Source organism: Mirounga angustirostris, unplaced genomic scaffold (assembly GCF_029215605.1).
Source record: "Mirounga angustirostris isolate CCGP_5_RB_7025 unplaced genomic scaffold, mMirAng1.0.hap1 SCAF_3, whole genome shotgun sequence".
NCBI lineage: Eukaryota > Metazoa > Chordata > Mammalia > Carnivora > Phocidae > Mirounga > Mirounga angustirostris.
In genome coordinates, this window is record NW_026991711.1 from 44929498 (window position 1) to 44952781 (window position 23284).

Below are 23284 nucleotides of genomic sequence, written 5' to 3' on the forward strand. Positions count from 1 at the left end.
TCTAGCTTTGAAATGCCAGATACTCCTCTAGTCATCCTGTGACACTTGTCTTTATATGAAAGAAATTGTTAAATGATGGACTGTAATATGAAACAATCATTGCAAAATTTCAGCTCTTTTCTATCATTTTTTCAACTACTTTTCTGGTACTCAGTAGCTACCTAGCAGAGGATGTATGGGAGGCTCTAATACATTTGCTAGACCCTCTTTTGGAAATACATATAGGGAGACAGTTTTGATTTGTAAATTAAGTGCTTTTTTATTTTTAGTTTCTGTCTCCCTTCTCTTAGTTGATTCCACTAAGATGCAGGTGCTTCAAACATAAGTTGTATTTATAGATCCATATTTAACAAGGGTTCCTGTGCTAATCTTTTAAAAGACTGTGTTACTAATATTAGAAGTAGCCATTATCTAAAAGATATTTAATCACACTTCTACAGATTAATAATTTTTGTGGAATCGCTGTGGTTAAAATTGATCATTTTCCACAATTTGTTTGTAACAGCAAGCAAGAAAGGAGAATGTCAAAAAAAGAGAAGCAGAGGAAAGGGAAAAACGTGCCCAAATAGCCAAAGAATTGGCAGAGAAGGAAAGGCTTGAACGCCAACAAAAGAAAAAGCGCTTATTAGAAATGAAGACTGGTGAGTACTGTCAGCTTTGCTATTTGTACTGGTTATTAGCAGTTTAATAAACTTCTGTGAAAAAAGACGATATGATCACCTATTTGTATAGTTAAGTTGTAGAGCATTTTTTTTTTAAATGGCTTTCCCCCTTTAGTTTACTCACAAGTAGTGCTTTTACCTAACTGGTCATCGGTTGTAGGTAATACTGGTCCCCTGGTCTATTCTTGTAGTCCCAGTATATTCGCGCTGTTGTGACTGCTACTTCAGTAACCAATCGGTAATGGTTTATGTCAATCAATAAATTAACAACTATAGAAAACTGGGAAATTCTATTGGACAAGTAACTTGTTTTTTTCAACAAAATATTCTAAGGGAGGGAAAAAGTGATGGAGGGAAATGTATTGATTAAAGAGTCTTAAGAGACTTATCAACCAATTGCAATAAATGGAACTTACGTATATTCTAATCCAAACAAGTATAGACAAAGGCAGTCTGAAATATTTGAATACCTTTTTTTTTTCCTGTAGACATGACAATGTTGTTGCGAATATATTATAAAGTATCTTTTAGAGACTTATCCTGAAATTTTACAGACAAAAGTATGTCTGAGATTTCAATCAAAATAGTCTAGCATGACCAGGAAAATAGGCGGGTGTGTAGATGAAACAAGATTGGCTATAAATAATAGTTGCTAAACTTGGGTGATGGGTGCTTAGAGGGAAGGGTGTGTTCACTATACCATTTGCTCTACTTCTGTATATTTTGAAATTTTCTTTAATAAAAAGCTCTTGGGAAAAAAATAGAAAAATTACAGTTTTACAAAGATATCTATGTATATATTCCAAAGCTAGAGGATACCACTAACTTAGAAGCGAAAGAATTAAGTAAATTGTAGTTACATTTCACTCCCTCAAAATTCTGGTTCTTCCACCTCTAAGCCACTAAGGATTGCAGAAGGCTTTAATTAAAATCCATCAACTTCACTGCTAAATTACCATAGTTTACAACTCAGGGCTGCAAATTCACCTAAAGTTTCCCCAGGGGTAGACAGAGATGCCTTCTTTGCCTCTTTTACTTTCACTTTTACAGACATATTTTATCTTTAATAAAGCAAACTGAGTACCTTAATGTATCACACGTTTCTTCCAGGAGAAAAAAATAATCATGTAAGCACAGCTTCTTATTTAGAAGAGTACACTTGAAATTCAGGAAGTGTTCTCAAAAATATCTTAAAGTGTTAACTAAAATGGAGATCAGAAAGGTTTAATATTGATTTTAATGTTTTTGGAAATCATTTTAAAATAATTGACTACGCCTAATTTACCAGACATTCTTATATTAGAACATTAGTTCATTTAGTATCGGCCAAAGTGTCACCTAGATGAGTTACTTGATAGCAAGCACATGGGCTGTATTTGTGGGTTTGCCCAGACCCTCTGGTCTGCCTATATAGAGCCTCTCAGCAGTTCTCTTCTATCAACCTGGAAAGTTAAAACCTGATAGGAAACAAAAATTTTAATGAAATGTTAGATCCAATGTAATCTCAGTAATGTTTTCATTTAAATTTTCCTTTCTCCTGAAGGCATTTTATTTTTTTTCAATTTTATTTTATTATGTTAATCACCATACATTACTTCATGAGTTTTGATGTAGTGTTCCATAATTCACTGTTTGTGTATAATAACACCCAGTGCTCCATTCAGTACGTGCCCTCTTTAATATCCACCTCCTACACTGTTGGTGGGAAGGCATTTTATTTTTAATAACGAAGTTCATTTTATTTTTCCAATTTAAAAATAATACGGCTGTGTTACAGAAAACACCTAAAAAGTAATTGATCGAAAGACCATTACCCATAATCGTCCCATCCAAAAAAAAAAAAAAATCCCTGTTAATATTTTGGCACATCTTTCTTTCAGTTTTAAAATTTTCTACCTTTTAATAGTAGCCATATGATAGTACTGAATATGCTGTTTAGCATCTTGCTGTACTTTCTGAATGTTTCCTGTTATTCTTGTGATTCTTAATTTGTCATTTGCAATACCTGTGTCATTGCATTCACTGGGTATGTCATATCTAATTTAATTTGCATTAGTCTTAATGAGGTCATAGAACAATAGTTATTTCCGTCTTTTCAGTGTGATATGTTTATGCATAAATGGCTGACAAATATTTGTAATTATTAGGATAAAGTTTTAAGACTTTTTGATGCATGCTGCCAAATTGATTTTCAAAAGTATCATTCTAATTTCACCCACTTTTAGTATTAGTTTATGAACACACTTTGGTTGAATACTGTCATTTTTAAAGATTTTTGTTAATAAAGTAGAAAGTTCTGTTTTATCTTAATTTGCCTTTCTTTGAGTACTGATGAAGTTGGACATTTTTTCAAGTATTTAACAGTCCATTTGTATTTCCTTCTTTGTGAATTGTGTTGTCTTAGTCTTTTTCTTATTGATTTACACATGTTAGCTCATTGAGCATCAATATTTACCTTTTAAGTATATTTTCTCACTTTTTTTTATATCTGGATATATAAAAATTTTATAATTTTTGCTTTTGTGATTTTTCTTATCTTAAAATTTAGTCATCTTTACAGCAGTTTTATATCCATTTCAATTATTTTTCTAGCTTCAGTTATTCATAATACTATTTTGCTCCATTTAATTGTAATTCTTACTTATTCATATACGAGGGTCTGTTTTTGAAATTTACCAAAACTGTTCTAATACTTACCCATCAGTTATGGTTAATAATTGGTTTATATTGGTTTCACAAAGGTAATTTTTTGTTGAGAAGGTTAGTTCTCTTTTCATTCCAGTATAGTTAACATACAGTGTAATATTAGTTTCAGGTGTAAAATATAGTGATTCAGCAATTCCATGCAACACCCAATGCTCATCACGACAAGTGCCCTCCTTAATCCCCATCACCCATACCCTCACCCACCTCCCCTCTGGTAACCATCAGTTTGTTTTCTATAGTTAAAAGTTTGTTTCTTGGTTTGCCTCTCCCCCCCGCCCCAACCCTGTCTTTCCTTTGCTCGTTTTGTTGTTGTTGTTTCTTAAATTCCACATATGATTGAAATCATATAATGTTTGTCTTTCCCTAGTTTTGCTTAGCGTTATACTCTCTAGCTCCATCCATGTCATTGCGTATGGCAAGATTTTATAGCTGAATAATATTCCGTTGTGTATATACATACATATATATATATATATATATGTATGTATGTATGTATACACACCACCTCTTCTTTATCCATTCATCAATCGATGGATCCTTGGGCTGCTTCCATAGTTTGGCTATTGTAAATATGCTGCAATAAACATAGGTGTGTATGTATCCCTTTGAATTAATGTTTTTGTATTTTTTGGATAATTACCCAGTAGTGTGATTACTGGATCAGATCATAGGGTAGTTCTATTTTTAACTTTTTGAAGAAACTTCATCCTGTTTCCTACAGAGGGTAATAAGGTAGATATGAATTTTTTTAAATAAAGGTTTCTTTTGCATCTTTTGGGAATCATAGAGCTTATCTTATTTGACCTATTGAATTACCTTATAAAACTTTATGCTATATCTTCCCAAACATGGGTCTCAATAGCTATAGGGTTCTCACTTGATAGACGCTCCCCCAAAAATGCTAAGGTCCTTATGTGCCAGACAGTTTGACATTTCCCAGGAGAGTGCTCTTCAAAAGATAGTCAGGGCAACATTAATTTATATAGATAATATTAAATAAATACTTTAAGACAGTGTATCTTTACATACTCTGTATTTGTGAATATTTTAATATATTTAGTCGGAAAGCCAGTTGATAGGAAAGAAAGTTATCAGGTAGGACGCTACTTTTGAAAACACTTGAAAATTTTGGAAATCAACTTTGAATTTCCTTTTTTCCTGTAGCCCATGGAATTTTAACGAATCTAGGGATATATCCCAAATTTCAGAGCACCTAAACTTATAATATCCTCACCAAAGTGAAATACCTCTTCTAAAACCCTAGTAAATGATGATTATTTCAAGTGGTCTTTAGTTTTCCTTTAAACATAAGATTGCTAATATAGAAGAACAAAGTAGTCAGTCTCTTATTATAGTTGCTATAGCTAAGTTAGTCATATAAGTATCAAATATATTATTATTTGTTGATATCTTTTTTACATTTAAAAATAGTACAGATATGCAATCACCTTTTCCTTTCCACATTAGATGTAGAATATGCTTTTTGTCAAATCATGATTTTCCCTAACATTTGGAGGCTTTATGAAGTAGAGGTCAGTAAAGTAGTATGTCTAATTAACAATTACAGAAAATATTCATATGCAAAATATCAGTTTTTGACACTGTTAACAAATACACTCACTGGATCTTATACATTTCCTATACTTGACAAATACTATCTTTAATTAAAATGTATCACCATGAAAAATATAAGTGCTACAGTTTTCCACTTCATTGGTAGAGAAAAGACATTTAATAGGTCACTTTTGTTTTATTTAACGAGAAATAGTTTTTGTATTTATATGCTGGCATTACACTGATAAGAATAAAGTCCCCGATGGAATGATGTTTTAATTCTAACAAGTCAACCAGACAACCACATGTAAAAGATAATTTCAGATTATAAACAGTTACCTGAACTAAAGGCAAGACAACAAGATAGAGATGCTGGCATGGTGCGTGGTGGTGACAAAATTTGGTCTTAGAGAACTAAGAATACAATGTATATGGAATGTACTAATTTAAAATATTGGTTCTAAAACTCCTTAGAAATTGATAGGAGAAATCAGGTCCATGTTCATATCCTATGCTATAGGATATAGCATGTCCTATACTAAATATGCCAGTATGGTTTATTTTTTCAATATCTTATTGTGAGCCAAAACTCTGTATTATTTTTCCTTGTGGGTGTTCTATTTTAGTACAGAAGAACATAATACTGCTTCAGTCTTTGTGGAAGTTGTCAGCCTAGCTTTCCTAATCTTTAAAAAAAAAAAATGTAGAAGGGCAAACTGTTGAATTTACATTAGGGCTTTGTCACCTCTCTAGACCAGGGACTTTTTGTTTTATTTTCATATGTAGGGCACGCAGCCCTGAACGATTGAGAGAGAAAAATGTTCACATAACCCCATTATAAACCCACAGGGAGCTTCCTTCCATATATTTTCATGACTTTAGTATTTTCACCATGCAAATAAGAACTGTGTTTTTTCACAGATGTACAAATTCTTGTTTCACCACCTGAGGTAGTAGAGTAAATTAAATCCCTGCTCTTTCTTATCCACCATAAATCATTACTTGCCCTTGGCGAAAGAGCAGGTAACGATTTTCAAGTCTACTATTTATTATCACTATCATTTCAGGATGTGATTTTTGTTAATAGAATGAAAATAAAAATAGAATAGTGGGCTAAATTTCCCTAAGAAGAAAAACGAAGCATTGAAAATCCTTTTGCGCAGTGAAACTAAGAAAGCACAGAATCTCGTATTGTCATATTATAGCTTTAAGAGGTCCTTTTTCTCATTTTTGTTTTCTTTAAAAATGATGAGCCTGGAGGTCTCTTAAATATTCACACATACAGTTTTAGTTATTTCTGTTGAATGATTTGTTATTACATTAAACAAGCAAAGAAATTAACTACATTTTCGTGATGTCTTTTTTTCAATTGGTATGTGAATTTCGAATACATTTTCTGAGGTTGGTATTTACATTTTGAGTTATTTTAATTGAGAATATACCCAAAGTATTAAACATCTGATGTAGAAACTAGTAAGTATAGACGCTCGTATTTATTTGTTTGAAGTGCACAGCTATGCTTATGTGTAATCATTTCTAGTGAGACAAATAGTAATAGCAATTTTATGTGATTATGTGCAAGTTTTTCGAGACTGTATTTCTGTTTCTTAATTGTGGAAACGAATAGGGCGTTTGATAATATAATTCAAATATTATGCTTTAAGACTTCCTGAGTATTTAAGTTGATTCACATAATTTTTAAGTAGCACATCAGAATGGCCTTGAAATGGACCCAGTGTTGTATAATTATGTTTTGTGGGGGAAGTAAATAAGAGCTTATTTAATGGAGCAATAAAAACTATATGAGCAGCTCCTATATTTCAGTCTTTAGGTTACAATTTGTTTATTATTTATTAGACTTAAATGTCTCATTTGGTACAACTTTAGTCTATTAAATAAAGAGATAATTAGCTTTTAGAAATCTGTTGTTTACCCACATGGCCAAAATGGCTCCTTTGTTTTCCATTCTGCAATTTAGAATAACTAAGCAATTAGGCCTCCATTTTAGAGGAAATGCATATTACATAAATACTACTTGGGAATGTCTCTACCAATCTCAATAGATAGGCAATTAATGTGTGTACTTGCTTTCATAAAGGCTTTAACAATTACCCTGTCCTCTGCAGATATCATAAAACTTAGATTATTTTCCATAATGGTGTATATTCTAGTTTTGTTCAGTGGTGCTTTCAGCTTTCTAGCATTTTTGGAAATTGATGCATAGAAATAGGCCAATGGTTTTAATCATTTCTCTATTTAGAAGAATAGAACAAATAAGATTGCACTGGCTTTGATATATTTCTCTTTTCTTACCCTCATCTTTTATGGGACATTAGCAATAGCAACACCCACTTCTGCCACCATTTATTGATCACGTATTATTTGCCAGGTTCCGTATGTGTCCATTATTGCATGTAATGCTTACAGCAAATTTATGCAGCTATTTTTATCAGAGTTGCTTAATGTCTTTGTACGTGGTCACAGATTGAGCAAGCACTGAAGCCAAGTTTTCTGACCAGAGGACGTATTTTTAAACTATTGTGCTATTATGCCTTTACCACTGATGGTCTGACCATAGTGCAGAAAAAAAGGGACCAAAATGAATTTTAGTAATTGATACCTAGCACTAGACTCTATACCTATGTATGGAGGTTGAGAATTACCTTCTCTGGAAACCTTGGGTGAGAGGGACAGCTCTGTCTTTGGTATCGTAGTCAGTGGTTTTAAACTATAGATACCCTCTTCCTTTGTGTTGGGGAGTTTGAGGAGGATTGTCACATTAGGAAGGCTTTTCTACTCTGGTTCAGATACCACTTTAATTCTTCTGATTAATCAAGCTTGAGTTTACCCCAGTGCCCAGAACCCTGAGGATACCATCAGCACCACTCTTCCCCTCTAGAAAAGGGTTTTTCAATGGCCCGGATAGTTCGGGGCCCAACTGAGTAGCTAGAGCTCAACAGTTTGGAAGGGGGTGGAAACATCTGTAGTATTTTCATTACTTGACCCAAGTTAGAAGTGAAAGAACCAGGAGATTTTGTAGGATAGTAGTTTATGGAAGGGGCACAAACACCTTGGTGTGCTTTATTCGAGAACAAATGCCCTTAGACACCTTCACCCCCGCCACCAGCTCTACCATTTAACAGATTCTTTTCTGATGGTATTAGGAGACTCCATGAATAGTATCAAGGAGTGTCCAGTGGGGAATTTTTCCAAGAGTGTTGCTAATAGTTACACAGGTTTTCATGTGTGTGCAGGAATCTCTTTCACTGGAATAACACAGTTTCAATGGGGAAAACTCATTCAGAGTCCTGCTTTTCTGTGCACTAATACATGTCTTCTCTGTATGGCTGTGCAAGGCCCACACACCATCCTCTCTTTACAAAAAGCCTTTGAAAAGGAAGATAAGGAGAGGAGGCTCTCAGACTTCTCTAGCACAACATATCTTGAAACTGTGATTTTTTTTTTTTTTTTTTTTGGTAACTTCTTGAGTTGTGTCACTCTTCGTTTAACATCGTTATGGTACATCCTCATACTAACTGGCTGTTCATCCAATATTTAAGAACCATTTTGAAAATGGTTTTCATTGCCCTTCTGAGTATTCTATAATATTAGCTATATGCCGACTAGAAAATTACTCCAATTTCTTGTTGTTGTTTAAATTTGTTTTATAATGCAAGATTAAATGCCAATTAATTGTGAACTTTTTTGGGGGCAAAAGAATTTCAATCTTTATGGTGTCGTATGGGTTACTTCTAAGAATTTTACCAAAGAAAACTTTTTATGAATATCACTTAACTTATGGCTCTTCTATTACCTAGCACAGATTCACCCTGCTTTCTACCCTTCGAGGGCAGAAATCCTACCAATCCATTATTTTAATCTTAGTACCATATTGAGAACATTATAACTTTGACAACATAGGCTATAATCACAGTGCATCTTCTGTGTGTGTGACATTGACTCCTCCTTAGGTAGCTGTCCCTCCCAACCCTTATTTACATGGTGTATACTTTCCAAACCAGTGGACTATTATCATGATGAGCCCTCCCATGTCACATTGCTAGTTCTGAGTAGAATGAGTATTTGTATTTGAAGGTATTTTTAATTTCAGAGATAGACTGTGAGTATTGTCTTACTTTCAGGCATAACCATAGATCTCTCCATTTTTTAAGAAACTTATCCCACCTCTATTACTTAATGCATACTCTTTACACATCATGTAAATGTCTGTTTTTAGCATTTACCCTGAGAAACACAGCCCTCCAGAGAGAGAGGCTTTTGAACTTGATTGGTGCCTGTATAGAGTCCAGTCCAACACTTATAAAAAAAGAAAAAAATTATATCACAGTTGAAAACGAGGTGAAATGTATGCCACCCTTGAAGGCTGTTACTTACTGGCACCAGTCAAAAAGCTAATAACAACCAATCAGACAAAACTGTAAAAGAAACTGGATTGCTTAGGGTTTGGGGCAGCTAAATCCACTCTCTGTCTACAACCGCTTTCCAATCCAAAAATGCAAATTTGCCCCTGAAAACCAGAAGTTTTTAAGTAACTTCAGTGTCCAAGCTCATTTGATGCCAGACATGGCCTGAACTGACAGGAGGCCCCATCGAAGCAGAAATAATAATGAGTTTAATTAGAAGATGCTGCCCTAGGTTATTCTGGATGTGGTAGTGTTTAACAGCGTATACACCTTTTTGACCTTCTTACAGTCTGCAAAACAGATTCTAAAACATCTGACTGTAGAATTTGTGGATAAGAGACTACGAGTATGTACTTCCCAGTGATTGCTCTCTGACTCTATTGAACTGGTTATAACCATCCGCTCTTTACCTCAGGCACTCTCATCCCTGCTTCTCTGTGCTTATTTCTGGTGTCCTCTTTGCCATAAATACCTTCCCTCTGATTCTTAACTGAATCTAACAAAATCGTGTTTGTTTTAAGTCCAGTGTTCTCTGAATATTTGTCATTGATAGTAGTCTGTTTTTGGTAAACCATTATAGTCTTGCTACATAACTTAATGTATGGAATATTTGGTTGCACTCATTTCGTTTGCTTTAGTGTTATGCTACTAATCGATTGTACATTTTTCAAGAACTTGGCCTTCAGCAATCTTTATCTCATAGGACCTAGCATGCGGTGTGCGCATAGGAAATACCACAGAAGACACGCATAAGATTTGTCAAACAGTTGATAAAAATTAACTGGTCAAATGACATCTCTTCCATTTTGTGTTTAGTTCAGCATATTGTTATTTATATGTAAAGTAAAAATATAGCTCAAACTACAGAACCTTGAGCCAAATTAGCCGGCACCTGTTTTTATAAATAAAGTTCTATTGGAAGACAGCCACGCTCATTCCTTCACATATTGTCTGTGACAACCTTGGAGCTACAGGTGCAGAGTTGAACTGTTGGGACATAGACCATATGTCCCACAAAGCCTAAAATATTTGCTATCTTGTGCTTTACCGAAAAAGTTTACTAACTCCTGATAGTGATCAATAATCTATAGAGACTATTCTTTGATTTTTATGGTGCAATCTAAAAAAAAAAAAAAAAAACCTGTTCTGTCAACTTTTCTCTTGTCTCCCTGTAACCAAAAGAATGCATTTGCAAAATGGCCAATGTGTGTTAGAAAATGAGGATCTTGGGGCGCCTGGGTGGCTCAGTCGGTTAAGCATCTGCCTTCAACTCTGGTTATGATCCTGGAGTCCCAGGATTGAGCCCCGCATCAGGCTCCCTGCTCAGCGGGGAGTCTGCTTCTCCCTCTGTCCCTCATCCCACTCGTGCTTGCTCGCGCTCTCTCAAATAAATAAAATCTTAAAAAAAAAAGAAAAGAAAATTAGGATCTTGTAGTTAAACACAAAGTATTGATAAAAAATAATGGTAATTGTCAGGGAAAACTAAATCTTTCAGCACAGAAAGAGAAGCATATGATTTTTAGATTCTTTAATTTAAAATGAAAAGTTGTGCAGTTGAACTTTTGAAATGCTAGCAAGCATCTGGACTGCCAATTGTTCCAGTCACCAATCCAGCACAACTATTGTGCTCTTATCCTTTTATCCCAGCTTATAGTCCCCAGTATTTCTGTACTATTGTTTGTATATCTTTTGAGATGAAAATATCAATGTGTCAAAAGGTCATAGGGGAAGCCAGGTTTTTATTTCTTTATTAATAGGCTGTCTCTTTTCTCTTCCTATTTTTGGTCATTTTGACATTAAATTCTTAAGGTTGAAGGAAATCCATTCAGTGGTGCTGAACTTGGTCACGAAGGTTGCTAAGTCTAAAGTGATTATCTTGCCATTTTAAAAAAGGAACTCAGTAGTATTTGGCTTTTGATGATGAATAAATAAACCCTAGGACAGATGGGGAAAATTAAGCAGAGAAATTGAATATTTATGTGTTACTTGAAAATGGTATAAATAGGCATTAGTGTTTAGATGAAATTAGACATTATTTTGTGATAGGATTTTAAAATATTGTTTCCTGGATAGCTTCCTTCCTCAGATATCCAGTGTTCTTCAAGAAAATTAGAAGCAACATAATATTAACAGAGTTAATGTTGAGGGCAGCATTAACACAAGCTTGGATGCCCCAAGGCAGGAAGAATTTGACAGACTAGTGTAATAACAGAAAATAGATGACTGACTGTTTTTGGAATAAGCAGTTCTTGGGAGACCATTGCCTGGGTAGAATGAACTGTCACTATAGAACTCCTACCAATAATTATCATTAATGGATAAAAGTGACAGTAATTTTAGTCCAGCACAATCCTTTGAAGGTTTATTTTTAAACTTTTAGTGCTATCCATGCAGTAACTCTTGCAAAGTCGAAACATTTTTTTGTCAAATTAGTGTTGAGTTAGAGGCTCCATCAGGAACTTGCAAGGGTTGTGTGAAGGTTCAGTGCCTTTAGAAGCTGGATAGTTTCCCTCCAGAGTCATCCTGACTTTGATTCTCTGACTTGCCATTAGTTCTAAGATTCTAAACATGTGACAGTTCCTCTGTTTCACTGCATAGTAGCCTTCAAATGTCATAAAGTCGAGAAGGTTGGTGAACAAAAGGGACTATCTTAATTCAAAAGCCAAGAATTAAGAGAAAGGCAGTCGTTTTATTATACTTCAGGTATATTTTATAAGTATTGATTCTGTTAGTGCTGAATTGCAATTATCATCTCTTGTTTCCAGTGGATAGTCTTGATGCTAATTAGATTGTATTTTCCCTTGGATTCATATGTGAATAAAAGGTTTTTTGTTTTGTTTTTGTTTTACTTTGCCTTCATTTATTTTAATGTTTATTACGGAACAATGTTGACCTTTCAGGGAAAAAAAAGGAGTGCCTTTTGGTAGAGTCAAACAAATGTAGTGCCTTTTGAATGCATGGAGAGTTTTTATTAAATAAATATTAAATTAGCCAATAAATTACCAAATATTTTAATAGATTATCCTATGATTTTGCTGTACCTCTGTTGATTATACTCTGATTTCAGCTTTGGTAGAGGAAAATATCATTTGTGATAATTAGAAGTACCTTTCATTCTTGCAAAAAGACCCTAATGCTGCTCACCTTCCCCATAGACTACAACCTTTTTAGGGACCTTATCTATGAGATTCTAAAGGAACTTGGCCTGAGGAAATGTGGCATTTTCTCAGGCATTTTCTCAGGTATTTCTCAGGTATTTCTCAGGTATTATGGTTATACTGTGTTCTTGATTCTTGCATTTTGACTCTTTTAAGACACACAGCATTGCAATCTGAGGAAACGCTGTTTCCTAACTCATGGTATCTGCTGAGACTGAATGTAAAATGTCTTAATGTTATATTTGGAGGCATAGTGGAGAGTTTAAAAACTGTTCCTTCTGGGCGCCTGCGTGGCTCAGTCGGTTAAGCGACTGCCTTCGGCTCAGGTCATGATCCTGGAGTCCCGGGATCGAGTCCCGCATTGGGCTCCCGGCTCGGCAGGGAGTCTGCTTCTCCCTCTGACCCTCCCCCCTCTCATGTGCTCTCTCTCAAATAAATAAATAAAATCTTTAAAAAAAAAAGAAAAAAAAATAAAATAAAAACTGTTCCTTCTCTACTTGGAAAATTAGGAGAGCCCAAATGATGCTGAGCTTTGTTCAGAACTGCTTTACTTGTGGTGTAGGAAAGCTGGGGAAAGAGTACTGTTTTTCAAATCTTTCAGCTCCCCCATGAGAAAATTCCCTCTTTATGTTTGGCACCATTTTTTTTTTTTTATTTCTAAAGCATCACACTTGGATATAATAGAAATGGAATAATAACTGAGTCGCCATTCATCAACTTTAAACAGGGAAAGGTAAGAAAGGAGAAATATCTCCAGCAGTGTTTAGCCATGTTAGAATCTTAGGAACTCTCAGAGATATAAAAATTTCCTTCCGAGTATTACATCTTAGCTAGGGAGACTTGTGTGTGCACGCATGCTTTCAGCCTGCTCCCATTTAAGTGCAGTTAATATTGAAAACAGAAATAAAACATCTTAAGAATTTGGTGTATTCCTCCTGAAACTTATCAGAGGCCTCTGTGGAATAAAAGTTTAGCTTAATTCATTAATTAAGTGATATTTATCTTTTATAAAATACAAGAAAAGAGGAAAGTGACTTGAAGCATTTACTATAGTTACTTTACATGATACTTCAGCTAATATTCTAATTTGGCTCTAAAAGATTTGTTCTTTAAACAGGAAAGTCAAACATAATATTATTTCTCATTTAATCTTACAAAAATAAAACGCTTGTATTTAAAATTAGCCATGTTTTTTAAAAAGAACTTTTTAAAGTGAGCTGCTGTTTATCTTTCCAAAGCAGGTGTTTAATAAGCACTTTTAAAACATTAATGGAATTCACGTCTCTGGGGTAGGAATTCCTCAGTTGTACATATTCTATCTGAGCCAACCACTTAGAGGTATATTTGGCCCAATCCTAGGACGAGATATGGCATCTGTCCAGTTTGTTTTATGTGCTCTTGTAATATCGGTAACAAATAGGTATTTCACAGTCAGGAGAACAAACTCAGGTGTGCAAAGATGTAAGTTGGTATAAATGAAGTTTCATTTCTGACTCTGAAACACTCGCCTGCCTAATGGGAAACCGCTTAGTCATTTCTCTCTGTGTATGTATGCCAGCGTCGGATTGAGTTATTCTTGTTTGAAATCCCTGTTTGTGCTCTCTTCTTATTGTCCTTCTCTCTAAAACGGATGCCAAGCTTGAAAGCCAGCTTGCGGGCACTTCTAGCAGCGTGCACTCTTCTTGATTCAATTCTGACTGGGCCCAAACCAGCCTCCCTACCTTGACATAATTTCTTGTGTCTTCCTTTGGTAAGGGTGAGGTCTCTTTCGCCCTTGAGTGGGAATCTAGGAGATCTGCTTGGGTTCTCTTAGACATCTCCTCTGCTCCTGGATATTGGCGATTCTCAGAGATGTCTCCGTGTTATGCACTTGGATTTGCACTTTCTCTCTGCTCACTTCTTTTTCTCCCCAGCCAGTGCCCCTAGAAGTCACTGTGCTCCTCCCGAAGCACTCATCCGTGGGGACTGCAACCTTTCACTTAGGTTTGTCCCCTGGCCGCATCAGTAGACCCGCTGCTCTCCAAGGGCTGCACGTTGGGCACAAGATGCTTCCGCTCTTGGATTCCACTCCCTGTGACTCCATGTGAAATCCTACCCTGTGAGTCCCATTTCCTCCTGGAATGAGGAACGGTGTGCAGGGTTCCTACCCTGCAGGAAACCTCCTCCCTTTCCAGTTTCTCCCAGCAGATGGGGGCATCTTGTCCATTTATGTACAACCCATGAACGTGATGTACCTTCTCTCCTACGTAGATAGTTCCAATATTGTGAATAGTCCTTTTGGCTTCCACCTTAGGGTAGAGCCAGGGAAGGTGGGTTGTCACCTGAGCAGTAGTACCCAGACTTCTATTGGTCTGTTGAAATGCAGAATCTTGAATTAGGTGGATACCAAATGAACACAGTAAAATGAGCCAGGGCTTCCAAGTCTGGAAATCCACTGGGCTGTGTAAATTAAGACACGGAGGCATGAAATTCGTATTTGGACAGCAACAAATAAGGTAGCAGGCCGGAAATGCTCTTTGGGTAGAGCTGTAGGAAACGGCAAGGCTAAATTGGAAATTGGGAGAGCGTGTTATGCTTTAGAGTTTTGCTTTATCCTGTAGGCACTTTCCAAAGGCGTTGAGCAGAGCAGTGATAGGGTCTTATTTTAGAGAGATGGCTCTGACGGCAAGAATGCATGCCGAAGGCTTTGAGGATGTGGCGCGAGTAGAAAGAGTGAGACCAGTTAGGAGACCATTGCAATTTTGTAGGAGCTAAATGCCAACAACCTGAACTCAGATGTACTGAGAAAAAGAAGACAGGGTAGATTTGAAAGGCAGTTTAAAACGGTACCAGTAGGGCTTTGTTGCTGATGAAGTATGGGGACACGGAAAAGCTTTCGTGACAGGGTAGATGGTACCTGTCTGAGCTTTAGGACATGTTGATTTTACATCTCTAATTTAAAACCCTTTTATCTGGGGCATAATTTCACCTGACAGGGTCTGGCGTAGGGTATGAAACACAACTGTGCATAAATGTTAACTTCTTGTCTAGAGGAAGAGAACAGTCTTCTCCGTTAACAAAGACAGTTTGAGCATCTTTTTGTAGCTACGCCAACCAAGAACATTTGAAAACAAATCATGTTAGCTCGTGAGGGTAAACTGGGGGTGGGCCTCTCGGGGAGCGGCTAACTGACGGTTGGGATGCGTGTCAAGTAAAACAACGTATCCCGTTCTCCCCTCGGAGGAAAGAGGGGCAATCCCACTCCTTCCTTTTCAGTGGAAATCCACTCAGGCATTCAGTTCCAAGACTCTGGAATTCTTGTTATTGAAGTTTGCGTTCACATTTTTCTGTTCTATGTGATACTGTTTTAGTGCGTATTTTGTGAATTTTTAAAAAGCATCGATCACACTTTGCATTTCAAAAGACACTCTCAAGCCTCCTGTGTGATTTGCTCTTGTGATTTTACATTTCTGACAACAAATTATAAAAATTGGCCTTGGAATACCTCCTTTATTAACAGAACTGGTACTGTAATGGTGAAAAGAAGTTCTTCCTATCAAAAGGTTTTCTCCAACAAATATTTATTGAACATGTATCATGTTATGGATACTTTCCAGGGCCCTGGGGATATAGCAGGAAACAAAACAAGCAAATATCCCTGCCCTTGTGGGTCCTGACAGAGAAGACAGATGGCATTTAAGATATATAGTGTTAGAAGTCAGTAAGTTTTAAGGAGAAGATAAAGCAGGGATGAGGGATAAGAAGTGTGGAAAGGAGTGACATTTTAGATAGGGCAATTTTTTCCCTTGCCAAAGTTCTTGATCCTATGGACAGTATTGTTATTCTCTTAGAATGCAAGCGGTATCCTGTAGTGTTGAGCGCTCCAGCTTAGGGTTGGGGTGACCAGTATTCCAGCCCCGACTTCACCGGCAGCTAAGTGATAGTATGCAGGCCAGTTAGCTTCCCAGATTATAAGTCTCCTTATCCATCAAAGAAGGTTCCTTCTAACCCTGCAAAGTCCATCTATATTCTATAAGTCAGTTTTTAAATAAAAACATGCCTGAGCAGTCAAAATTTGTCTAGGCCCTCCATTGATTTTACAACACTATCCTCTATTAAAATACAAGCTCTATTATAAGACACTTTTCATTTGGCAGGAAATTAAGAGTCTCTCTCCCCATGCAGTATGTTTTTTGTTTGGTTTTGCTTTCCATTTGGTTATAGGACAATTTTATTTGAAAGTTAACCTGTTTAGAATGTTTTCCCCACACTTTTGATCAGTAAAAGGGAGACATGGGCTTAGAAAAACTTGCTGATTTGGGGAATTTAGGGAAATGTATATGTATGCCAGTATGTATAAGGACAAATCTTTTCATAAATGAATTATCTCTTATGTCAGTTACTGGTTTGCTATCCATGCTTTCCTAATTTTCTGAATGGAATGCGTTTAGTATATATGTAGAACAGAAATGAAAATCTTATATATTACAGAATTGGCTGACCTTTTTACAGACTGACAACTTCCCATTTTCCCTGACAAATACCCAATCAGCACTTCAGTCTATTAAGAGCAGAGCTCATTAACATGCATAAACTAGCAGCCTGATCTAGTTATAATGCATCTTTACTGTGTGACTTATACAGCATAGTGTAGCTCCTTAGTCTTGTAATAAAAGGTGGAGTGGCCTCCAGTGATTAACAGGGTTCCGAGATCAATTTAACCTGGGTAAAACCTTTATCCCTAACAACTGTCATTAGGAGTGACTAGCATTTCAACTAATTAGCCCACCATTTACAACCCATAAGCTTCTCACAGATGGTAAATGTTGATAAACACCCACAGATGTGTGCACAGCTGACTCTCAGTTATCCGCAGGAATAGGGGACATAGATAATTTAGTTCACGTACAATACAAACCACTCATTTTAGCTAGTTTCAATCTCCTTTCTCTGTGCACTTTTTACCACAGCTGTTAATGAAGTAGCAAATTAACTAATGTAATTTCAACTTCTCCTCCTATTGATGCACATACCCTATGGTGGAAGCACTAATACGTATAGATGTGGTCACAAGATGGCTGGCAAGAGGATGAAAAGAGGACCCACAAGCTTAGATAAATGTATTAAGCAATGGAGAATTGTTCCTATGTGCTCTTGGCTGTATGTCCAGTCACTACCTGAACTCCTTGGAACAGAAGAGAATATCTCCCTAAATTTGAGATAAACAAAAAAATACCATTTCCCTTGGCACTTTGTGTCCTGTGTTAACAATCATTTTTTTTCCAGATAATTCTTCCCATAGTGTCAATTTTTCATTAAAATATCAGACTATCTACTGTCTCGTGCTGAATGAAGATGAAGAGATATAAATGTAATAACCCAAACACCGTGAAGTTATTCCTTTGCCTATTTCCTTCAGCCTAAGGAGTCTTGGGTCTTGCACTTCTTTTGTACATTCATAATCTAAAACTTTCATTTATTCTTTGTGTACTGGGTGTATTTCACTTGTCCAAGCAAGTTTAAAGGCAATATTTGATAGAGCTCACCCAGAGACAGGAGCTGTGTGAAGATAACGGAGTCTATAGAATGTACTGTGAAGGGCAAACATTTTGTTTCCTGGCGACCTGTAGAATGTGTACTGTCTTCTGGCTGAGGCATTCATAAGTTAATACAGTTGTTTTCCAGAGTTTCCTTACTGGAGGAATATTTATTTCAACGTATTGGAAAGGGAAATTAATCATTCCATAACTGCATGTAAGGAATATTTCAAGGTGTTTAAAGAAGAAATTGTATAATACATTAAATGGTAACCAAAATTAGTGTCAAAGAACTTGAATGGTGGAAGAATGCGACACTGAAGAAAGAAATCTTGCACTATTGGGGCTCGCCCGTAGACATGTAACTTTTCAGAAAAGTGATACACTAATTTTTACTGTTTTTCATTCAGCAGCATTTATAAATACTAACAAGTTATATAAGAATCATATTGGATATTTCCCCAAAGAAAAGTGTCTGGGAACTCAGTGCTTTGAGATAGGGAGATCCTTTTATACATATTTGCCTTTGACAGTTTCCTCTGCTTGAATAGGTGATACCATTCACTGAGATGAAAAATACAGGAGGAAGTGGAATTTTGGGGAAAGTGGTGATGAATTTCATTTTGTAGATGTTACCTTTGAGATATCTATAGAACACTTAAGTAACCTTGTCTCAGTGATTGGGTAGGGGTGAGGGTAACTCAAGCTAGTTTGCCTGAGACTTTCCCAGTGTTAGCACTGCAAGTCCTTTGTTCTAGGAAACCCCTTAATCTTTGGCAAATGTGGATTGTTTGGTCGTGGTAGTTGGGACTCAGGAGTAGAGCTTGTGCTATTGATAAAAACTTGAAGTTCTTAATATACAAAGCTGTGGGATTTAATAAACTGCTGATGGAGAGTGTGAGGAATGGTATATGTGTGGGCCAAGGAAGAGGAACCAAGAAAAGCTTGAGAAGGAGTCACCATGAGAGTTGTAGGGAACAAAAATTCTGACATCATGGAGCCCAGGGAAGGGATCATTTCAAAGGAGAAGAGTTGGTCTACGTTGTCAAATTCTACCAAGAGATCATAAAGAGAATGACAGTTGTCCCATTGATTTCAACTCAAAGGAGAAGGTTAGAGGGTTGATAAATGAATATGGGAAGTGAGACTGAGATGTAAGAAGGGTAGTAACCAGAGGGGATTTGGGGTCAAGAGGGGGCCAAGCAGGTGTTTAAATTTGTTTGAATGTAGTTGGGGAGATGAGAAAGGGAGGGAGATTGGGAAGGGTACTCAATAGAACAAGGTCCTGAGGGCAGCAGGAACAGTGCAGAGGGTAAGATAACAATTCAGGTGGAGGAAATTGTGTTGGAAAGCAACATGCTCTGCCACTGTGATGGGTGGGAAGGAGGAAAGGCTGGGTCCAGGTGTAGATACGATGGTAGATTTGATGTTAGGAAGTTAAGGGTATTTTCGTCAAGGGGTTTCTATTTTATATCTGAAATAGAGGAAGTCCTCTACCGAGGAAGGACAGTGGTTGGTTGAGAGGCGTGAAAAAAGTATGGAAGCATTGAAACAACCCCTATCAGGGAGTGGGAGTGAGAGCCTCCTGGTGAAACATAGGAGGCGTGTTGGATACCATTAAGAATTCAGTTGAGGTTGGCAACTGTGATTATGTACTGGTCCTGATCCTGCAGTATTATTTTTCACCAGGATTACTCAGCAGCTGATACATAGTTTCAAGAAGATGGAATTTGGGATCCATTTATGTTTTACCAGGAGTCTGAAAAAGGACATCAATGGAAGAAGTAAGATACTGGCAGGTGAATCACGGTCAAAGCAACGAACTATAGAGTATTAGCAGACAAACAAGGAATAAAGACCGTGAGGCCAGGGCTTTGGAGATTTCCAGGGACCCCTGACAGAACTCATGAGAGAGAATATAAGAAGGGCAGGAGTCAGTCAAGTTTATTTGAATTTAAGTTATTATTAACAAAATAGTTGTGGTTGGTCACAAAGTTCAGTTATGGATGTGAGAATGGGTAACGGACCGTTAAAGAGAGAGGATTGGTCCCTGGAGATGAGGGAGTCAAAGAATTCATTTGCTGTTAGTTTAGTTGTTCATATGGTTGAATTCATGCAGGATAATGGCAGGACTTGGCCGGAGAAGGAAGATTGAATCAGATGACCAAGTCTATCTTGAATAGAGGGGAGACTAGTGCATAATTAGGTGACATTGACTCAGAAGGATGGCAGTGATATAACCAAATGACCTGTTTCTCAAAGCATTCTTTTTACATCCGGAAAAAGAAGTGATACTCTGATATAGTAGTAAAGTTGAGGGAGAAAACTACTCCCCTCTCCTCTACCTACACTCCTACACGCACATAATGTATGAGAGAATGAGGGACATCTATTAGGAAGGGGCAGTGCAGATCATCTGTCCAGTTTCCAGGTAGAGGTGAAAGGAATGTTCACTGAAGACATTGAGGCAGTAGAAAAGTTGTTTATGCTAATATATATCGAGGAAGTAAAGACCAGAAAGAACCTGAATTTTGGCCAGTGGTGACCAAGAATGATAGTGATAGTGGTTTAGCTGGCCTCAAGGTTTTAACCCAACTATAACAGGTACCCAGTGAATGGGTTGTAGGGAGGGATCATGAAGCCACAGGCTGACCAGACTGATTTTAGTATTTCCAGATACTCCTGTTCCTAGGAGAATTGGAAGATGTCTCTGGCCTTTCTCTGTGGGGAGGGAGTCTTCTGTGACTGCATTCATTTATTGCTGGCTTCCAGAGAAAGGGAGCAGGTTTCTAGTGAATTGGGGGAAACCTAATCTGTGCTTGTTGGTTGAGTTACCAGCTACAAAAGCCACTGTCTGTCTGTACCTTGAGGCATTTCCTGAAACACCTCTAAGTACAACTCAACTAAGCTAAAGATCTGAGTACTTCTCAGCCTGCAACACCTCTATACTAAGAAAAGCATATAATGGAAAGAATCAGAAAGATACTGGTTCAGACCTCCCCTCTGATACTTAGCCACGGGTAGGGCTTTGGGAACATCACTTCCTTGAGCTTCAGTTTCCCTGGCTTTAAAATAGATGTGATAATAGTTACTTTGCAGGGTTGGAGTGAGGATGAAATCAGAAAATTTAGGTAAAATACTCCACACAGGCGTTCACTCAAAGTGATGGTTCCTGGTATATCTTAATTCATATTTAGATTTTTTTCTTTTTCTCATGCATTCTTTTCTAAATAAAATTGTGCTCAAACATACCTAATATCAGGTTTTATTTGGGGGCTTCCATATTCATTTTGTCAGTTTTTTTGTAGTTGAGAGGAAAATCTTCCATTGTTCGCTTGAAAGAGTTTAGCACATTTTTGTCTCCAGTTTCTTTGCAATTGTTAATGAGTTCATGGAAAGTTCAGTTGTCTCCCACTTTCTTTTCTTTTCTGTGTTATTTGCTTTCTCCGGAAGCATATGTCAATTCCTTTCCTCCCCACTTTCCTCTCATTCAGAGTTGCCTATTGTCTTTGCTGACTTCCTTTCTTTGAAAAGCATGTTGCTGTTACTCTGATTAGGATTTTTACATTTCTTCAGTGTGTAATATTAATGCTACACTTTTGCATCTGATTGGGGAAAGAATGGGGAGGAATACCATATTTATGCAGAATAAATCTGTATTTCTCCTTCAAAATGAACTGAAAAAAATACTTTGAGCCACAAATTCGTATTAGAAATGAACCTGGAACTCGAATCTAATAAACTTACTTTGGGCAAAGTTGGCTGCAGTGAGGTGGCATTTAAGAACATTCCTGGCACTCAAAATGCTAATATACAAATTTCCACTCTTTATTATGTTATCCATGGTCTTTTTTTTTTTTTTTAAGGTATTTATTTATTTGACAGAGAGAACACAAGCAGGGGTGGCGGCAGGCAGAGGAAGGAGAAACAGGCTCCCTTTGGAGCTGGGAGCCAGATGTGAGGCTCCATCCCAGGACCTTGGGATCATGACCTGAGCCAAAGGCAGACACTTAACCAACTGAGCCACCCAGGCACCCCTCCATAGAGTCTTTTAAAGTGCAATTAAAACCTGTCTTCAGAAATCTAAGTGCAAATATGAGTATCAAAGAATAACCCCTGCAATCATCACTGGGCAGCCATAGTTACACCTCTTATCCACTGTCTCTACAGTAAGCAGTCTCATAGAACTCTGCTTTCTGTCTTGGGACATTTATCATACAGGTAGTCACAAATTTTGTGTTGAAATTGCCCTTGGACTATAAGTCCCATGAGAACAAGGGCTGGGGCTGGTTTCAGTGGCTGCCACGTATTCCTTAGTGCTTCCGTGTGGGATTGACTTGAAATTGTAGTAGTATATTTCCAACGACTTCTTAGACAAAGCAGTTTAACTATTCTGCCAGCACCTCAAAATCAATTCATCTAAAACCTAACTTATCATGTTCCACATAAAACCTGATTTTCACGTTCTCATTTTGGTTTAATGATACCACCAATTTCCCAGTCACCCAGGCCTGACACCTTCACACTATGCCGGCTTTAATCATGGTGAAGTACAATTTTGATTGTTTCACACCTTTCAAAACCATTCTATGGCAGTTCTTCAGCCTTGCATCCCAGCTCCCTGGGCCTCTCTTCCCGACCTTTTCTCCCCCTCTTCCTGTGTGCACCATATGTTGCTGTCAGCACTTGACCACTGGGCCCCTCTGGGTACCGCTCGGTGTCCAAGTACACTCGCCGAGAGCGGCCCCTCATGGCCTCAAGTCCACTTATCCCAGCTTCTCCTGAAAGAAATTCCTCTGAAATTACTGCTGTCCCCTGGTTTACCTTCCCTTTTTATTTTTTTTTTTTGATTCAGGGTATCGAATTAAACATTTTCATTTTCTGTATCTGAAATCATTCCATTCTTTGTTCAAAACTTTGAGAAACAAAGCCATTGAAAAATATTTTTCAAAATTCCTCACTCATATAGTGAGAAAATATTAAAACATTAAAGAAATATTGAAATCATCTAGAAAATATTTAAATGAGTCTAAAACCTATCGCATATTTTCATCAGAAAATAAGCAATTGCCAAGCTTAAACACTGTCAGGCTTATTTCTTCAGAGTAAAGTGAAGCCCTTGGGGGTAACAAGTGAAGCGTCTATTCAGAAGTAGTGATGTTATGTCATGTAATTAAACTTTTCCTACCTGGGTTCCTGTGATGAAAGGGTCATGGGTGTTCACTGTGTGTGAGTCACATCTTGTTAAATGCCATTATCATTTC

General features: G+C 37.0%; 1 protein-coding gene across 5 annotated transcripts in view; it reads left to right on the top strand.

Moving 5' to 3' along the window:
- Window positions 1-23284, top strand: part of DIAPH3 (diaphanous related formin 3) — a 486464-nt gene that overhangs the window by 322426 nt on the left and 140754 nt on the right. For all 5 annotated transcript variants that reach the window (XR_010409980.1, XM_064586024.1, XM_064586023.1 and 2 more), the window contains one exon: window positions 506-641. Coding sequence is in view for 4 of the 5 variants with exons in the window: in XM_064586024.1 (XP_064442094.1) it covers window positions 506-641 (136 nt within the window). In the remaining variant the exon portion in view is untranslated. The remainder of the gene's footprint in view (window positions 1-505; window positions 642-23284) is intronic.